Here is a 16888-nt window from a genome sequence, read left to right on the forward strand (position 1 = left end):
TTTTGTTTGTTTGGTTGCTTTGGTTTTTTGTTTTTTGTTATGAAGGTTGAGGGAATTCCTTCTGTAAACTGTGCATGGATATTGTCTTGCAGCTTTACCATCTGAATTAATTTTGGTCACACTGTGAGTCAGATGAGCATCCTGATTCAGATGTGGGGACCATCATCTGGGCCAATCTGAATACTCCTCAACTCACCCTGAATTCATAAGGCTGTGGTCCAGCCTAACATATTCCACTTACGTTGATTTTGATGAGCCGTAAAACTTGTTGGTATCTGGTTCATCATTCTATGCCAGGTTTCCCAAAAGTCCACAGGTGAATTTGAATGGTCATCTTATCCATCCCCAGAAAGGCCAGCTTTTCGTTGCAACTACCTCACCTTCAAGGTCAGTCAGTAGTACTGTGACCTCATCCTACTCAACACTAAAATGCCAAGGAAAACAAATATAGCTGCAAATCAGAGGAAAAGCTGGTTGCTCTGGGGCCAGTTCAAAGCACTCAGCAGCGCACTAGGCCCTGTGATTAACACTGTCACTTTTGACCCTCATGACTGATGTGAAGTAGGAGTTAGTAATGATTAGAAAGAAAAGGAGGTGGGAAATGAGAAAAATTAAAGCGAAGCCCTGAACAATGACAGAATGTCTCTGCAATACACCTCTGAGAGGGATAAGGTAAGTGAAAACAGGCCAGTGCTTTAGAACTGCATTTCTGTCCTAAAAGTGTAGGTGACGAGAAGCTGGTCCACTGTGCACTGGTTACCAACTTGTCTGAGTCTGGTGAGACAGGATTCCTGGAGAGCCTGTTTCCCAAGCCTCAGGAAAGCTACTCAAGATGGATGAAATCTCAACTGTAAATATTCCACTTGCACCACAGCTGAAGGACTCCGGAAGGTGGACCACCTTGGGTTTTATAACCTGGGGTTCACTTGACCCACTGGGCTGAAGCACAAAGATGTCCTGTTTCTCGGGGGAATTGGAACAGAGCCTGGCTGTTCCAGTCAGTACCCCCTATCCTCAGTCTCAGGATGTTACATCCCAGCACATTCTATAGTTATTCTTGAGAATGACAATCTACAAAAGGGAGAGAATGGGTGTGCCCAAGGTTACTTAACTGTCCTGCAGGTGAAATACATCTCAGAAGGTGACTGAACCAGGTCACAAAGCCCGGCTGCTCTACCCTAAGGCCCCGGGCTCAATTAAAGCTACACAAACTTGTGAGCTGGGAGAAATCCCCAGGGCATGCACAGAATTTCTCTTATACTAATATGGTAAAACATTTTACCCAAAAAGTTTATTATTTGGAGAAATGTCTCCAGACCACTGAAACACTGGGAGATGAGAGTAAATACTATTTTTTGTCTGTTTTAAATTACCCTCATTTTACAGATGGGGAAATTAGGAGTGGAAAGGTATAGAGTATTGAGCAAATAGGATTTAGTGAGGTAACTTTATCCCAATTCCACAGACTTGTAATGTAAAGGGAGAGGAGTAAGAGATTTGCTACTTCTGGGATTCCCCATGACAATCCTACCCTTTTCAACCTTTATTTTCTTAGTGCAGCTGGCTAACATGTTTGGAAATTCTTTCAGCTTCGAGGTTTTAAAATGACCATAAGGAAAATCAATTAGAGGTTTCAAAATGGTCATAAGTTAAAGAAATGATCAATGGGTCATATTTTACCATATATTACAAAGGGTGAGATTTCTGGCACATGGTATTGGCTGATCTATTGCTATGTAACCAGTCACTCTCAAACTCGGTGGCTTAAGACAACTACATTTTATTTTCTCACATCTTATGGGCCAGGAATTTGGGCTGGTTTTGGCTGCGTGGTTCTTCTGATAGTGGTTGGCCCCAGGGTTGCCTAAGCAGCAGCAGTCATCTCTTGACTCCCCTTAGAGCTGGTTGGCCTAGGTGACCCAGCTGGGACAGCTTCCTCCTGCTTTATGTGGTCTCATCCTCCAACAAGCTAGCTGAGCTGCTTCAAGGGCAGTAATACACTCCAAGAGGCTGAGGGCTAAAGGCAGAAGCTGCAAGGCATCTTGAGGCCTGGCTTAGAAGAATATGACTTCTGCTCCATTCCTTTGGTCAAAGCAAGTCACAAGGTTAGCTTAGATTCAAGAGGTGAGGAAACAGACTTTACTTCTTGCTGAGAGTAGCTGCAAAGCATTTGTGGCCATTTTTAATCTACCACAGCTACATTCTTACAAATAAATGAAAATAATACAATAGAGCTCTTAGGAAATAGCCAAATATAGCATAATATAACATAATATGCAAGAAGATAATTTCCTAAGAGCCTCTCCCTCTCTTGGAAATATATCTTATATATTATATGTTAGATATATTTATTATATATTAGATAGATATATTTATTAGATATATATATATATGAGACAGGGTCTCACTCTGTCTCCCAGGCTGTAGTGTAATGGTGCAATCACAGCTCACTGCAGCCTTAACCTCCCAGGCTCAAGTGATCCTCCCACCTCAGCCTCCTGAGTAGCTGGACTACAGGCATGCCCAGCTAATTTTTGTATTTTTTGTAGATATGGGGTTTCACCATGTTGCCCAGGCTGATTTCAAACTCCTGGGCTCAAGTGATCCTCCTGCCTCAGCCTCCCAAAGTGCTGGGATTACAGGCATGAGCCACCATGCCCAGCTTATATTAAAAATATTTTTATTATATTTAAAAGCCCTCCCACAGTTCAGGGGCTTAACAAAAAGCTAGAGCAAAAACTTGGACTCTCTTTTTTGGCCTGACCTTTAAAACACATTATTTCTTACTGCATTAGATTTTCATTAGTTAATATCTCATGGAACCAACTGTCATTAACCTAAAAGTTCATTTTGTGGATTATTCAGCCCCTTTCTTACCATCCGTCTTCAAGGCAGTTTTTTCTTGGGATCATCACCAGAAGTGCTAGTAAAATTACCTGACTTCCAGCACAATCAAAACAGGACTTGGAGGGGAGGGGGCAAAGGGGAGGAGAAACAAAAGCATAATTCAGCAAACTGAAAGCCAACAGTCAAGTTCTCTTTTGTATAAAGAGGTTCTACTAAAAAAAAAAAAAAAATCCCATATATTAATGGCAAAGGAGATGAATAATCAAAATTATAGCTACCATTTATTGAGTGCTTACTTTATGCTAGTCACTGGTCACATACATGTTCTCCTTTAGTTCTTTGGCAGTCTTGGGTAACCATTCTACAAATGGGGAAACTGAGGCTCAGAGAATTTAAGCAACTTACCTATGGTCACAATTAAAGAGTGCCAGAGCCGGGGGATTCAAATCAGAAAATACTACTAGTAAACAATGTGGAAAAAGATCCAACATAAGAAAGAAATCCAAGTTAAAACATTATTATTTGAAGTATCATTTATTACCTACCAAATTGCACATTTTTTAATGGTAATGCCCAGTGGTTGGCAGGGGGTCAGTGAAATTGGTCCTTATATTGTAGATAGCATTATAGATGGGTATAATCCTTTTGTGAAGCAATATGAAAATACATAAACAAGAGCCACAAAAGTGGTCATACCCTGTCTTTGCCCGTTTTCTGTTGTGTATAATAGAATACTTGAAACTGGGTAATTTATAAGAGCAAAATGTATTTAGTAATATTACATTTCTGGAGGCAAGGTCAAGGTGGAGCATTTGGTGGAGAACCTTCTTGCTGGCAAGGACTTTCTGCAGAGTTCCAAGGCAATGCAGGGCATCACATGGCAAGGGAGCTGAGCATGTTAACAGGCTAGTTCAGATCTTTCTTCTTCTTATAAAGCCACCAGTCCCACTCCCATGATAACACATTAATCCATTGATGAGAGCAGAGCCTTCATGACCCGATCACCTCTTAAGGGCCCTACCTCTCAATACTGCCACATCTTGGATTAAGTTTCAACATGAGTTTTGGAGGGAACAAACATTCAAACTATAGCATACAAATCCACTTTCTGAAATCTATCCTAAGGTAAACAGTCCAAAACTTGGAAAAGACTATATTTATGAACAGTCATCAAAATGTTATTTAAATAGTAAAAACTTAAGAACAATGGAAATGACCAGAAATATGTGAATGATAAACTAAACTACATCTACTAAATAAAACATTTTATAATAATTAAAGATTGTAAATATGAAGACTGTGCAGTAGTATGAGAATGCACTAGGAAAAACAAAAAAGCAAGATGAAAGCAAGGTTTGGTGGTGTGCAGCTATGTTTCCAACCCCTTGGCAGGCTATGACAAGAAGACAGCTTGAGCCCAGGCGTTCCAGGCCAGCCTGGGAAACATGGTGAAACCCAACTTGAAAAAAAAGAAAAAAAGGCCAGGCACAGTGGCTCATGCCTGTAATCCCAGCGCTTCAGGAGGCCAAGGTGGGCGGATCACTTGAGGTCATCAGTTTGAGACCAGCCTGACCAACATTACTAAACATACAAAAATTAGTTGGGCGTGGTCGTGGGCACCTGTAATCTCAGCTACACAGGAGGCTGAGGTGGGAGAATTGCTTGAGCCTGGGAGGCAGAGGTTGCAGTGAGCCAAACTTGTGCCACTGTACTCCAGCTTGGGCAACAGAGGAAAAAAAAAAGGGAGGATGCAAAATAAATGTAATTACTACATTTACAAATCTGTTAATGGGGATAGGAATGGGGAAATAGCAAGAATATTCCAGAACACTAAAAGTAGTTATGTTAAGGTGATAAATTTGTAATTGTTTTCCTTTGCTATTATTGCTATTTTTTGGCAATGTGCTTATATTATTTCTAAAATATAAAATAATTTCATTTAAAAATAAACCAAAACATTTTTTCAAGGAGTCAAAAGTAGTTGTGTTGGAAGTAACACAATCTGCCCAATGAGGCTGAAACCAGGTCCTTATATCTGGGAGTTAAAAATGTAGCAAAGTTATTTCCATCTCCAGTTTCCAGCCCTTAATCCATAAATCCCAATGACATCACGTCAGTCATGGAACAACTTGAGCTACTGATCTGCAGGAACTGTCAGGCTCTTTTTCAGCTCTCCTAGTATCAAACCAAACCTGCTAGTCTGAACTCCACCTCCCCTGGACTTTTCCATCACTTTGTTGTCCTTTCTTTTTTCTACAATTCTGAGGGCTTTTTTTTTCTTTTATCAATGACATCAGATCCTCAGAGATCAACCTATTATGGCAGGAATGTCTGAGATATTTTTGTGGAGTCAGTTGTAATGTTTAACCTTGGTCCTGAGTGTGTTCTGGAAACAAAGCATGTTTAGACAATGACAGCATCTCTTTTTCCAAAGTTAAAAAGTATATATTTCAAACTGAAGTGTTTTTCTGGATAATTCTTTTTTTTTTTTTGGATAATTCTTTTAACTTTATGTTAAAACAAAAGCCAAGCCTCATGGCCTATGTTTTTTAAATATTCAAACATTTAAAATAAGAAATTGAATGCAGTTGGCAAAAAATTCCTTTGGAGAGAGTAATCTAGTTGATTCTGCAGCAAGGCTCAGTTTAGCCATAAATTTGAAAGCTAGTCCTGGAGTAAGTGAAATAATCTAAGTAGTATAGTTGAATTACCTCTGTAGGACATCTGGGCAAAACTGTGAGATGTTGGAACCCTTGGCAGGATATTTCAGAGTGGGATTTGTGTAGTATCTGTGGCTTCTGCTTCTCATTCTCCCCTTGCTTCCAAACATCTGTCTTGCCTACTTGTCCCTTTTCAGAACTAGGTTACTCCATCTTTTTTACATCTAAACCATCAGTGATGTCCAGGTCCCTTCTCATAGTAATATGAGCCTGTCTGCAGATTAACTTCGGAGGATATATATTTTGTAGTTTTGTAACATGTAATGTTATTAAACATATATTTTCACATTGATGATGCCTTAGAGAGGATTTTAAACTTAAAGCCAAATCCCATCTCTGTAGCATTTCGTAAGTTGCTCATATTGGTGTAACAGGTATTACTAAAAAATTTTGATGAAGTTTCCCATCCAAACCAGAGGACTCTTAAATGAAAATAACAGCAAGATCACAACTTTGTGTGTGTGTGGGGGGGGGGGAAGCGCGCAGGGCACAGGGTCCCGCTCTGTCACTGAGGCTGTGTCACCCAGTGCAGTGGCGTGATCTCGACTCACTGCATCACTGACCTCCCAGGCTCAAACAATCCTCCCACCTCAGCCTCCCAAGTAGCTGGGACTACAAGCACGTGCCACCATGCCCAGCTAATTTTTGTATTTTGTATTGGGAGTCTCACCATGTGGCCCAGGCTGGTCTCGAACGGGGCTCTAGCAATCTGCCTGCCTCAGCCTACCAAAGTGCTGGGATTATAGGCATGAGCCACCGTGCCTTGCTAAGATCATAATTTCTATTGGTGCTACTTGAGGCAGATATTTTACTGTTCTGACCTTATTTGGAAACAGCTAAACAACTCACTTGAATTGTAGGCCCGTTATGTGACAAGCTGGGTGAAAGAGAATTTGCAAGTGTCTGATTTTGTTACTCTATTTGTTATGAATTGAATGTTTGTCCTTCAAAAATTCTTATGTTGAAACCCTAACTCCCACTGTGACAGTAATAGAAAGTGGGGCCTTTGGAAGTAAACAGGTTTAGAAGAGATCATAAGGGTAGAGGTCTCATGATGGGATTATGGCCATATAAGAAGAGAAAGACTAGAGCTCTCTCTCTGCCATGTTAGAAGACAGCAAGAATGGAGGCATCTGCAAATAAGGAGGGACTTCCCAAGACACCAATTGCAGGTACCTCTATCTTTATCTTGATCTTGGACTTCCCAGCCTCTAGAACTGTGAGAAATAAATGTTTTATGTTTAAGCTACACAGTCTGTGGTAGTTTATTATAGTCACCCAAAGTGACTAAGGCACTGTTCTTCCCTGAGATAGTGTTTGAATAGCCAGTACTTACTTTGGCTCTGTGTTCAGATTACTGACTCAGCGATGGAGATGTTATCGGCAAAATGCCATTACCTGCACATTTTGGATATCTCTGGTTGTGTCTTGCTTACTGACGAAATCCTTGAGGACCTTCAGATAGGCTGCAAACAACTCCGGATCCTTAAGATGCAATACTGCACAAATATTTCCAAGTAAGTATGTACCTGACTATGACAAACTTTGAGAACTACTTTCTGAGAAAACATAGTATACGGTTATAAGGTTCATAATACATAGCAGCTTTCAGTGTTAGGAAGTTTCATTTCATTTAATTTTTGCCTAATTGAGGCTAACATTGTGAGCTGTTCTAAAATGGCCTTTGTGGTTTCCTATCCCTTTTCCAGTAGGCCTTTTACTTTAAGCATCTTCCCTTCCTTGACTAAGCGGGTGTCCAAAGCTTTAACTCTAGCTCTTTCTCTGCTCACTTCTCAAAATACAGTCCATTCAGTTAATCTCCCCTAGAGGATTCAGAGAATCATCTGATTAAACAAGCTCACAAGTTTTTGCCTCTTGACTGAGGGCAAAAATGTGCAAGTATTTTAACTGACCTGATAAAGTAACATGTGAAATGCTTACAATGAGAATCCTTGACCATTCCCTGAAATAGAAGATAAGGTTCTATTGGGCAGGTGTGAAAAATTAATACCAAGAATTAATATTATCAAAGTATAAAGGGCACAATGTGGCCCACACAGGTAGATTTCACAGAGGAACTTTCTTAATTAAGTAGTTATGGCATGAGCTGAACCATAAGCCCTGGTTACTTGAGGCCTGAGGAAGAAAATGGTTTCTTATCCAAGGAAGTGTGAGTTAAAATGAAATGGAAAAAAGAAAGAAAAATTACTTGTAAAATAGCCATTCCCACTGGGCCCAGGCCTGCAGGGGGAGGGCAGCCAGCCGGAGCTGGATCAGAGAGAAGGGGGTAGGTCCTTGAAAATTGTTGAGGAGGGGTGGAGACTCAAACCTTCATGATAGGTCTGGAGATAACTCTGATATGAATACTATTAACTTCATTTAAAGAACATACAATGAAATAGGGTCCTAGAAGTCTCTGCCAAACTTGTTAGATTATTACCAGACAACTTTGGGCAAGATGACAGTGAATGAATAATGTGTTACTCAAAGGAGTTTAGCTTCTAATCTTTTGATTGTATTTTGCCAATCACTATTTATAAGAGGTAATATTACTGAACTTCTGATAAGTAAGATTCTAGAATGAATGAAGATTTTCTGGCAAGGGGCTCTTTGAACCTAATCATGGTGTGATGCTATGGTTTGAATGTATTCCCCCAAGTTCATGTGTTGAAAATTAATCCTCAATGCAACATTATTGAGAGGTGTGACCTTTTCAGAGGTGATTAGGTGATGAGGGCTCTGCCCTCATGAATAGACAAATGCCATTATCGTGGAAGTGAGTTAGTTATCATGGGAGTGGGTTCCTGATAAAAGGATGAGTTAGGGCTCCTTCTCTCCTGCCATGGGATGATACAACAAGAAGGCCCCTGCCAGTTGCTGGCACCTGATATTGGACTTCCCAGCCTCTATAACTATAAGAAATACATTTCTTTTCTTTATAAATTACCCAATCTGTAGTATTCTGTTATAGCAACACAAAATGGACCAAGACATATGGGACACTGAAGTATGATTAATATAGTGACTGGTCAAGAAGACCCAGGATATCTAGTAACATCCGAATCCTGCCTTTAACTGCTCGGTCTTCTTGCTGGGTCCCTAGATTTAAAAAATGTATATGCAAAAAAAATAAAACAAGGCATAGTAAGACTTGGCTACTAGCTGGGTTTTGTCCCAAAACCCCAATGCAGAACTCTAATTAACCAGCTATAGCTATGAAAAATTCCATTGTCTAAGCCATGACAGCCAAAGGCCTATTTTGTCTTTTGCAATCAAACTTGGCTGTCCCTATCCACAAGAAGCAGGCAGAGACTTGGCCCTAATGCTTAGAAAGGGGCTGGATTTGTGTGTGTACTTCGTTGTCTAAAGAGGCCACACCACTACCCTTTAGTCTCCCTGAAAGCTCCACCTTTGCTTAGCTCTAGCAGGAAAGAGGCCTAGAATCCCTTGATTCCATCTTTGTCTAGCGATGGAGAAAGATAGTCCTCACTGCAGAGTGGCTTGGAGAGTCCCAGTGTTTGGACTAGTAAAGCTCCAGAAACATCTGTCTTTATGTCCAACATCTAGGAGAGGGTGCTACTTGTCAGTTAGTGGGCTCCTGAAATACCCTGGCCTTAAATTTTTTGATTAGAGAAGCGGTAAGGGGGCCTAGTTGCAGGCAGCTTTTTGGGATCAGCTCTGGGGGCTCTATGGAGCAGCTTCATTTTGCATTTAAATCCTTTGGTGGAGTTGGAAATGCACAGTGTATGTAGACCCTTCAAAACTCAAGCCCTTGATGATCTCTAATTCCTTACTTATGGTCACTCTAATCAGGGCCAGTGTGGCTCCCTCAACTGCAGAGGCTTTGTCTTGTCTGGGTGAAACAGAACCTTTGGCAGGTGGCATAAGAGAGATTTTTCTGGCTTGGGAAGAAGCTCAGTGACTTTGAATCACAAAGCAATGCTCTCCACATGCTTGATTCCATTTTGAACATGAAAACAATGTATGGTGCAGCCCTTAAGATCCAATTACAGCCGTCAGAAGAGGCTGTTTTATACATAAATTCCCTCATACTCAGTGGAATTTGAAACTACCGTGCCAGCTTTGCAAATCAAAGAGGTCTGCTCAGCTCACCCTTTCTGAACCAGAGGAGTAGCAAACTTTTGGTCAATGAGCAAATTGGCTGTAGCTCTTTTGCAGGAGAGTTTCCCACAGAAGATATGTCTGGCATTCTACCAACCCCAGAGTCTGAAGGGTTTCCAGGAAGTGACCCCAGAAGTGCCATGTGGATGCAAGATAAAGGCTCCTTTATTTCAAGGAGGAATAAGTAACAACTATGATCAGAAAACATGACAAGCTGTTTGTATTTGAAGCAGCTGTGACAGCCAGCCATTCAATTTATGGCCCGCTGTGGGGAAAGGCAACAAGGTAGGAGTGAGAGAGAGGAAGAAAGACCCTCACAATGGCCCCCACAACCCAGGAGGGCCTGAACCACAGAGAACCTGAAGAATCACTAATTGTATAGTGAGCGAAAAGGCTAATTCAAGAACAGAAAACCAAATAATGCATGTTCCCACTTATAAATGGGAGCTAAATGATGAGAACACATGGATGGGAACAACACACACTGGGGCCTGTTGGAGGGTGGAGGGTGGGAAAAGGGAGAGAATTAGGAAGAATAACTAATGGATACTGGGCTTAATACTTGGGTGATGGAATGATCTGTGCAGCAAACCACCATGGCACACGTTTACCTATGTCACAAACCTGTACATCTTGTACATGTACTCCTGAACCTAAAATAAAAGTTGGAAATAAATTTTTGAAAAAAGTAAAGGGAACTTTCTGGTATATTTGCATCTAGAGCCCAAAACCTTCAATTCTAGAGAACGAGTAGAGAAAGTCTTAGTGGCCTTCAGAGCCCCAGATCACAGTATGAAGATTCCTGGAGGGCCTTCTTTAGCAGTTGCTAGAAGCATAAACTCGAGCAATTCCTACTGCTCAGGCATTCTAGGAGATCTGTGTTGCTAAAACATAAAACTCTTATCAGAGTTCTCCTCTCCAGCTCATGGAAAGGTTCAAGCCTTTCTGATGTGGAACTGTTGACTTTTATTATCGGTATGAACAAGTAATGTTATTTAACAATTATTATTTGCCACGTACTGTGCTAAATCCTATTTTACAGATATTATAGAATCCTCACAAATACACTTTATCATCAAAATGGATAAGGAAACTGGTTTAAACAGGTTAAATAACGTGCCCACAGCCACACAAATAAGGAGAGCCCTACTTTGTACCTAGGTCATACTGTGCTGCTTTTTGCCTTTAGATTATATACAAGCTTTTTGAAAGCTCTGACATTCAAGGGATGTGGTCAGTAAGGGTAGACACGTGCTCTGCTGTGCCCAATTTATGTCTGATGCACATTTATAAGACAGGCTATGGATTATGAGCAATCCTTGGTAGTGGCTCCAACATTCCCTTTTTTTGCCTACTCGAGATTAGAAGGAAATGTGAGGTAGGGCACACAGTGTTACTACAGGGCTAACACTGAATCCCTTTTAATTTATAAGAAACAAAATCACTAACAAACTTCAGTACAGTGTTATTATTAACCACCTAATGTGAAACATTACAACTGTGACATATCATGTTTGAAAATCACTGTTCTATACTGATCCAAAGAAACCTCTCTCACCAGGTTAAATAAGTAATGATGACTAACCACTGCAGCAGATTGGTTCAGTTCCCAAATCATTTCATACAGGGTCTCACAGTCACTTAGGCCAAAGCAGAATGGAATGCAGTCAAAGGATTCCATATGTGCTCTATGAAATTTAGAACACACAGTTGTTCCTAAGAATACATTTTCTTTTCAATATTTCCTAGCTCCCATGTGCTGATCATACTACAGCATCAAGCTATTAAGACAGAAAGGGGAGGAGTGGGAGGGGGAGAGAGAGAGAGAGAGAGAGAGAGAGAGAGAGAGAAAGAGAGAGAAAGGTTTCTTGCAGAAATGTAGTTTCTACATTTTTAACTTTCCTGATACCATTCAAAATATATGTGTAAGAGCTTCTGCACAGCAAAAGAAACAATCAACAGAGTAAACATAATGGGAGAAAAATATTCGCAGATTATGCAACCGACAAAGGTCTGCTATCCAGAATTTAGAACTTAAATAAATCAACAAGCAAAAACCAACCCCGTTAAAAAGTGGGCAAAAGACATGAATGGACACCTCTCAAAAGAAGACATACAAGTGGCCAAAAAACATGAAAAAATGCTCAACACCACTAATCATCAGAAATGCAAAATTACAATCACAGTGAAGTATCATCTCACACTAATCAGAATGGCTATTATTAAAAAGTCAAAAAATAACAGATACTGGTGAGGACGTGGAAAAAAGGGAATGCTTATACACTGTGGTGGGAATGTAAATTAAGTCAGCCAAAATGGAAAGCAGTATACAAACTTCTCAAAGAACTAAAATAGAATTACCATTTGACCCAGTAATCCCACTACTGGGTATCTACCCAAAGGAAAAGAAATAATTATATCAAAAAGACACCTGCACTTGTATGTTTATTGCAGCATCATTCACAATAGCAAAGTCATGGGATCAACCTAAGTGCCTGTCAGCGGTGGATTGGATAAAGAAAATGTGGTACATTCAGACCATGGGATGCTACACAGTCATAAAAAATAATGAAATCACGTCCTTTGCAGCAACATGGACGCAGCTGGAGGCCATTACCCTAAGTGAATTAACACAGAAACAGAAAACCAAATACTGCATGTTCTCACTTAAAAGTGGGAGCTAACCACTTGGACATAAAGATGGAAACAATAAACACCAGGAACTCCAAATGTGGGGAGGCAGGGAGGATGGTGAGGGTTAACAAAGTACCTACTGGGCATTATATTCACTATTTGGCTGATGGGTTCAATAGCAGCCCAAACCCCAGCATTATGTAATACACCCGCATAACAAACCTGCACATGTACACCCTGAATCTGTTTTTTTTTTAAAGGTGCATGTGTGCAAACACACAGCTACATAGGATGCTATGATAAAGAATTCAGAAAAACCTTCTGGCAGTCACTTGCCTATCTCTTCTCTTGGCAAGGTCCTGGGTCTTAGGATAGTCAGTCCATGTGAGGATGCCAAAGGTGATGAGGACAGCTAGTCATGGCTAAGGATTTTCTGAAGGGCAAGAAAGAAGTGGAATAGGGAATAGTCTACCCTAGTATCCATAGCTCTCTAAAAATAATCCTAGATTAGCTCCAGGACAGATTCATATTTTCTGTTTTTCCCTAAGACCACCCTTGTTGTGAAAGCACTTAAGACTAAAACAGGCCCTAAAGACACACCAGGTGGAGGAAGCCTTAACCTCCCAGAACTTGAGTCTGGAAGGAGAGTGCATCTGAGATCTGATCCTTTGCTCCCCTCCAGTCAGTAAGGATCACTTCCAATAGTCAGGGGACCCACTGATGTTTGGTTTCACTAAAGCTGTCTATGGGTGGACTGGAGAGCAGAGCTGGGGTAAGGGGGACAGGGATTAAGGAATGAGGACATTAAAGAAATGTATATACCAGTGGACACTTCACCCATGGCTGGGGTTCAACATGCAGCCCATCGCACTGCATTAAATGAGTAGTCTCCCTGTTCACTTGGCTGTTTTTCTTATATTAAGGAGTCAACATTCTCACCTTTCTTTTCCTTGCTATTTTTTTCAAACCCCCAGTACTTGCTAATTGTTTTATATCACAATTACCATCTAATTTACCCTGGCTTGTAGCTGACTGAGCAACCATAGCACTCAATATTTACACATTCCCAGACTTATCATTAGTAGTACTTATCCTCTTACTATCAGTAATCTAGAACCCTCAAAACTGTTGCTCTTCTGACATTAAAGGTAAGATGTAACTTTGTGAGTTAGGATTTGCAAATCTTTTACTCCCTAAAACAAGCATTTCCTTTTCCTGTAGGTCAAGATCATTGTTGCCTCTAACTGTGCCACTCTTGTACTAGAGTCACCATCAGTGGCATTGAATGATTATGAACAACTGAGAACTGCAGGGTGTGTCCAGAACTCTGGTGTTTGGGAGGCAGGAGGCAGGAGGGTGTTGGAAATAGGAACATAAGAATGCCCCTTCTGGACCAGCAAACCAGCAAAAGCCAAGAGGGTTAAAGGACTTCCCTTCTTGGTGTAAGCTGCTGAAATCTCTCGTTTGAGCTATTCATGATAAGTTTCAGGAAGTTGCAAAGAAATGTAATAAACTCTTAAGTAACTTACTACCTTCTTAAACAAAAGGAAAATGACAAAGTTTAAAATTATAAATAATTAATGCCATGAAGCTATGTAATAGAAATAAATTAATTCTATGATCAACTTCCTGTAGATATTTAGAGGAGGAGAAGACTAGGTTTGAGCCATTTCCAAGGAGGCTGGATTGGTTTGGAGTTTTGAAAAATGGATAATGTTTAGGCTGGTAGAGATGGGTGAAGGGTAACAATGGAGCCTTGCTGTTTAGGACACTGTTTACCCACATGAAAGTGATGGTGCCAATGTTATATGCCTCAACATTTGGTATTGCGTTTCAGTAAGTCTTGGGGGAAAAATGTTCAGACAGTGTGTTGAAAGATACGATAATTTCACCTTTATAGAATTGAAAAGGGAGAAATATCATTAGGAGAATAATACGGGAAAAGCAAAGGATATAAACCCATTACTTTTGCATAGTAGTGTTCTACAATGAGGATATAAAAGATTACATAAGAGGGTTAAAATGCAGGATAGCACCTTAAAAAAAGATAAAAAAATTAACAGAATGCAAAACATTATCTTTGACAATAAACATCATTTTCAAAACTGAGAATAAATATTTCTCTGAAGAGAATAAACTTGTTTGCCAAGTTTTAGTCCATAGGGATTGGTGGCTTCAAACTAGAAATTAGTATATGATCATTGCTTTTACTCAATTTGTTCTTTAAGTATGTAGAAGTTTTGTGTGAGAGCAGATATATAAAGCAATGTGCTTAGAGGCAGATTTAGCAATGCTTTGGTTACCTCCCTGTTGAGTTTGGTTACAATTATTTTAATACATCTAAAGTTCAACTTAACTGTAACAGCAATTTAAACTGGTATCTCTGTGTTGTTGGGTTTTTTTCTTCATATTTCCATTGCCTTACCTGCTCATATCGCCATTCAGCACAAACTTAACTCAAAGTGTATGGTAATGCCAGCTCCATATCCGTGACTCAGTTTCCAGACTTTTGCAATTAATAACTCAATGTACATTAACATACAGCAAGAGTGGAGAAGGTAGTGCCTTCATGGGTAAACATCACAGTTACTGATTTCTAATCCTACAGAAGTGGTCAATTGCTCATCTCCTTTTTACTACTAATCTCATGATTCAAACCAACTTTCTAGGAAAGGAAATTCTTCCTTCTGTCCTCACAATGGCTTTGTTTTCAAGTTAGACATACTTTTTTCTGATGCCTTCTTTACTTTTTCTTTCCTCCTAAGAAAGACTATAACAGTATTTTTTAATCATTTTGGTCATGGACACCTGTGAGTCACAAACCTTCTCATAAAAATGTATATTATAGACAAAACTGCATGAATTTTCAGGGAGTACATGGACCTCCCTGAAGTTCATCCATGTAGTCAAAAGGGATTTGTGAACTCTGGGTTAAGAGCTCCTGGCCTGGTGCATGGTCAGCCTTCACAGGTAGGGTAGTTAGGTTACTCCCTCATCAGAGAAACTAGAAATACCAAGGAAGGGGCTTACTCAAAGCAGTATAAATAAATAGAGGCCTCAGTGTTCCTCTTCCATGGCCATGTGTAGTTTCCTTACCCATTCACTGTATCTGTTAATTTCTGAAGTGGCTGAATCAGAGCTGCTGAGGCTTTGGGACCCTGTTTATTTGAACAGTTACCCATATCCTCACTCTCAGCAAGGCAAGAGAGGTCTGATGTGAATTCAAATTGTGACAGTGAGTTCTCTAACTCCAAATTTGGTTGAATTTGAAAATTCTGCACTAGGGATTACTTCTGCAACTAGCTAATGCTAAGCACTGTTATTACAGGAAGGCAGCTCAGAGAATGTCATCTAAAGTTCAGCAGCAGGAATACAACTCTAATGACCCTCCACGTTGGTTTGGCTATGATAGGGAAGGAAACCCTCTTACAGAGCTTGACAATGTAACACCATCTAAAGAAGCCTCAGAATTAACAGTGGGAAAGTCAACATACAGCAGTGAAGAGCAAGCAGCGTGACCTTCAGCCTCAAGCAGGAAAAACAACAAATCAAGAACTTGACAAGTTTTCTCCATTTGTTGAAAGTATGTTTACTAGCTGAATCTCAATAACAATGTAAACAAGCAACAAACCATCTTCTGATTCTTATTCCACCTACAAATATTTCCAAATACATCAGTAGTTCTTCTGTCTAAATAATCATGATTTAGGCCGGGCGCGGTGGCTCAAGCCTGTAATCCCAGCACTTTGGAAGGCCGAGGCGGGCGGATCACGAGGTCAGGAGATCGAGACCATCCTGGCTAACATGGTGAAACCCCATCTCTACTAAAAAAATACAAAAAACTAGCCGGGCGAGATGGCGGGCGCCTGTAGTCCCAGCTACTTGGGAGGCTGAGGCAGGAGAATGGTGTAAACCCGGGAGGCGGAGCTTGCAGTGAGCTGAGATCCAGCCACTGCACTCCAGCCTGGGCGACAGAGCGAGACTCCGTCTCAAAAAAAAAAAAAAAAAAAAAAAATCACGATTTAAAAAAGAAGCCAGGCCGGGAGCAGTGTGGCTCATGCCTGTAATCCTAGCACTTTGGGAGGCCGAGGCAGGTGGATCATAAGGTCAGGAGTTCGAGACCAGCCTGGCCAACATGATAAAACTCCATCTCTACTAAAACTACAAAAATTAGCTGGCTGTGGGTGTGGGCGCCTGTAATCCCAGCTACTCGGGAGGCTGAGGCAGAGGACTCGCTTGAACCTGAGAGGTGGAGGTTGCAGTGAGCCTAGATCACGCCACTGCACTCCAGCCTGAGTGAAAGAGCAAGACTCTGTCTCAAAAACAAAAACAAAAAACAAACAAACAAAAGAAGCCAAATCAAGTACTGACTACATAAAATTTCTGCTTAAATTTAATCAAACCAATAGTGTTTTGATGAGATTATAAAATGTAAAGTTATATGAAACAACCCTGAGAGATGAGATTTTTTTTTTTGGACAAGAAATTAAGAAATTTTTCTCTAGAAAGGAAAAAGAAAGCAGAGATGGCCATATGTCAAACTAAGAGTTTGAGCTAGGGCCATA

The 16888-nt window shown here is 40.5% G+C and overlaps 1 protein-coding gene across 8 annotated transcripts in view; it reads left to right on the plus strand.

The window, feature by feature from the left end:
• Nucleotides 1–16314, plus strand: part of FBXL13 (F-box and leucine rich repeat protein 13) — a 282389-nt gene extending 266075 nt beyond the window's left edge. For 6 of the 8 annotated variants that reach the window (XM_033193672.1, XM_033193673.1, XM_033193676.1 and 3 more), the window contains 2 exons: nt 6921–7084; nt 15652–15949. In XM_033193672.1, the coding sequence (XP_033049563.1) occupies nt 6921–7084; nt 15652–15841 (354 nt within the window). In that variant the 3' untranslated portion in view covers nt 15842–15949. Of the gene's footprint in view, nt 1–6920; nt 7085–15651 lie in introns of all 8 variants that reach the window. The other 2 variants (XM_033193674.1, XM_033193679.1) reach the window with 2 other exon arrangements.
• The last annotated feature ends 574 nt before the right edge of the window (nt 16315–16888 follow it).

The sequence above is a fragment of the Trachypithecus francoisi genome, unplaced genomic scaffold, assembly GCF_009764315.1.
Source record: "Trachypithecus francoisi isolate TF-2019V2 unplaced genomic scaffold, Tfra_2.0 Lachesis_group4, whole genome shotgun sequence".
NCBI lineage: Eukaryota > Metazoa > Chordata > Mammalia > Primates > Cercopithecidae > Trachypithecus > Trachypithecus francoisi.